General features: G+C 41.2%; 1 protein-coding gene across 1 annotated transcript in view; it reads left to right on the top strand.

Moving 5' to 3' along the window:
- LOC106516520 (protein kinase C beta type) overlaps window positions 1-3612 on the top strand; it is a gene marked incomplete at its 5' end in the record, with an annotated part of 140900 nt that overhangs the window by 112108 nt on the left and 25180 nt on the right. Inside the window, 1 exon segment of the mRNA XM_014006922.1 lies at window positions 2391-2531. Within this exon segment, the coding sequence (XP_013862376.1) occupies window positions 2391-2531 (141 nt within the window).

Here is a 3612-nt window from a genome sequence, read left to right as displayed (position 1 = left end):
ACACACACACACACACACACACACACACACACACACACACACACACACACACACACACACATACATATGGTTAACATCACTCACCTCTAAGGTTATGTTTGGACAGTCTGTAAACTGTTCTTAATTATGCCTGTAGACAATTGTTGTAATGAAGGAGGAGGAGGAGGAAGAAGATGCCTCCTTCGTTTGTCTGTTGTGGGAAACTTACAAATTGCTGTTAGGAAATCTTCATGTCTTTTCATGAGTAAATTAATTTAAAGCAACCTTTGTGAAAAAGGGGGCAGACCAACATTTGAAACTTATTAAAGCAAGAAGCTGCTGCTCGTTTTTTTTTTTTTTAATCCTCAGACCCTTTGTGTTCAGCAGGGAAGGATTGAATCAGGATGTAAAGATAATTGGTTCCACTCCAGGACACATGTTGTTTTTGTTTGTTCCATGGAAATTAATTWAAAAAAGGTAACCAGGCAGCTTTAATAATTGCAGAAGGAATATTTAGCTCTTTCTCTGTTGTTCACAAAACTTTGTCCGTTGAAGCAGTCCACCTGCATACAGTATGTTGAGCACCCTTCTTAAAGGAGACATAACCTGCAAAGTCCACTTTCTTAGCCCTTAAATACATTTTGTTGCTAGTCTCTAGGAGTCTAAGTTTAATTTCAGCTCAATTGAGCATTTTCCTGGACTTAGAACTGGGTCTGTTTGAGCCAAACACCAAGCTGTGTGAGGGGCAGGGTGCACCCTGGACAGACTGGACACAAATGAGACAGGCAACCGTTCACTGACTGGTGTTTTTGCCTGTGTCTCTGCAGCTGCGTTTCCATTGACCATGAAAATGCAAAAAATTAGAGTTTCGAAAATAAATTTGCTCAGTGGAAACACGTCAATTTTGAAAAAAATTATGTTTTTCGACTAAATGGTTTTGCACTCGGAAGAGGTGGTTTTTCGGCCGTATCGAAATTGATGTATTTCGCAAAACTGCAATGGAAACACTTTTTTCGCATCACGGGAGTCACGTGATCAAGAACCGGCTGTTTCTACTGGTGAAAAGATGACAAAGAAAAAGATAACAGGAAGTAAAAGTAGTAGTAAAATAACCAAAGTAGTAAAAGAAAGTATTAAACTCACTGACTACCTTTTCCCAAAAACACAGCATACATAGCCACTCCCAAGTAGGGGCTTGTCACTCGAAAGCCTCGATAAGACGCCGACATCTCCTCTGATGACTGATGATGAGCGCTAGTGTCATGGTTACTATGCTATGTGGTTACATCCACTGTCGCCATGTTTGTAATGAACAAGCGTTTTCACACGTGACTTTAATRGTGTTTCTTACTTAATTGAAACACAGCTATTGCGAAACTTTGTTTTTTCAACGTTAACAGAATATCTACAATGTTTTGCACACACTTGCAATGGAAACGCAGCTAGTGTGTGTGTTTATGTTCATTTCTGTGTTAGCAAAAAATCTCATGAGCCACTAAATGTTTTTATTAACTCTCAGTTATTATTAGTAGATATATATTTAACACAAAGTCAACCCAGTTCACGACGCCACACTAAATCATATTGACAGTCACAAAAATGACTATAAATAATATTACAGAGGTGATCACATGTAACGTGGTAGTAGCTAGTAGCAGAAAGTCATTCATAAATACTCTGACTGTGATTGTGTATAATGATATTTTCAAGATTAGACTGTTAATTTGGCTAATCATTTCTCACCATGAGATGATCTCATTTTGTTTATTTACTTTAATTTAGACAGGTGATCTCACCACACAGACACAAAAWAACACAAAAATCATCAAACATGAATCTTAGTTTAAAACTCTGGCAGGAGATACAGTATGTTAAGCCTTTCATTTTCCTTTAACTTTGCTCCCCGTAAACTGACCGCTCCAGAACAGCCAACGTTCTCTCCGAGGGGACGCTCTCTGGCTGTCGCTTTTCCTTGTTCAATTTCCACTGTACGTGTTCGGTAATGGACCGGGCTGACGTTCTGCTGCGCCCAATTGTTCGTCTTCATTCGCCGCGACAGTAACACGGGCAAAGTGTTAACAATGTTCGCGCCGCATCGGCCTGCTGAAGTGTGAGCACGCACACAGCAATGTGCGTTTGCATCGKAACAAGTAGGACGATGAAATTAAGCACTAAGCTCTGGACAGGCTGTTTTCATTGTATGACACAAACAAGATAGATTGCAATTCATAAATAATCAGGATGAGAATAGTGAATGAACAAAAGGAGAGCCGGAGAAACAGATGGGTGTTGGCAGCTTCTGCACAAATGCAAACAATTAAGATGTGAGAATGCAGATAGAGAAAACAGGCACTGCAAAGAGCGGGACAAATGGTGCAGAAATCATGTCTCGTCTCTCCCCTTGTGTCCAGCTGATGACGAAGCATCCAGCAAAGAGGTTGGGCTGCGGTCCGGAGGGCGAGCGAGACATCAGGGAGCACAGCTTCTTTCGCTACATGGACTGGGAGAAAGTGGAGAACAAGGAGGTGCAGCCGCCGTTCAAGCCCAGAGCCGTAAGTGTGACGTACAGATCAAACGCAGGGATGTGCAAATCACACCAAATCACACTCCTCCACCTGAGCCGAGAGCAGGGGTGTAATCCTTTCTGCTCGGGGTAAACGTGCAGCAACACGACACTTTCTTCCCCTTTTTTTTTACACTCAACTTTCTCTGTATATCTCTGTATTATGTGCAATTCTTTCCTCTGTCACTGTGACATTCTGTCTCTTTCCTCTTCTCCCTGTATGACACTTGGCACACAGGTAAGTCAGAACATCAGGATGTTGATGCTGAAGAAGAGCAGTGTTAGGAAGCACAACATAACGAGATACTAATGGTTGTTTTTGGTCAAGTTGTCTTCTATAGGCCATTTTGCACTGCACGGCCTGGGTTCAAACCCAGGTTCAACATGTTTGCATTAGCCCTTATGGCCCAGTTCCACCCTGATTTCTGGAACTGCGAGATTGATCGCCTCGATTTGACGTCAGCTACTGTTGCCCAGTGATTGGTTCACTGACGGGGTGATTTACGTTTCACAGATGAGATTAATTTTAAATGAATTGTTGCAATGACTGTAATGTTTTTTCACACAAGTTCAACTAAAAATAAACAACTGTAGCAAACTAACAAACAAGCTAACATTAGCTACCATTAGCTTACCGTCCTCTGTCGACTTGCCCTTGTGGCTTAAGCATCATACATGCTGGATGGTCCGGTACATCCTTTGATATTTTTCCTTCAAGTTTGGTGTAGTCTTTTGTTGTTTTGTTGTTTGCGCGATTGCAATAAGATGATCTCGCCTACTTTGAGGCGGCACTCTGCTCAAATCAAACACAACCAGGACCAGGGTAGAATGAGGCCAGGCTGATTTATTTATTTATTAATTTTTTTTTTTTTGGAACAAGACTAGGTTTAGAAAAATCTCTAAACAGTTCATGCTTTAAGGTTCAGCAACAACCATGTTTATGTTTTCCTTTATTTTCTACCTATGATGAAATGGGTTTAATCATTACTGTGGTTAGAATGATGTCATCTATTCTCAGACACACACACACACACACACACACACACACACACACACACACACACACACAC

The sequence above is a fragment of the Austrofundulus limnaeus genome, unplaced genomic scaffold (genome assembly GCF_001266775.1).
Source record: "Austrofundulus limnaeus strain Quisiro unplaced genomic scaffold, Austrofundulus_limnaeus-1.0 Scaffold38, whole genome shotgun sequence".
NCBI classification, from domain to species: domain Eukaryota; kingdom Metazoa; phylum Chordata; class Actinopteri; order Cyprinodontiformes; family Rivulidae; genus Austrofundulus; species Austrofundulus limnaeus.
This window is presented reverse-complemented; position numbering and strand designations above follow the sequence as displayed.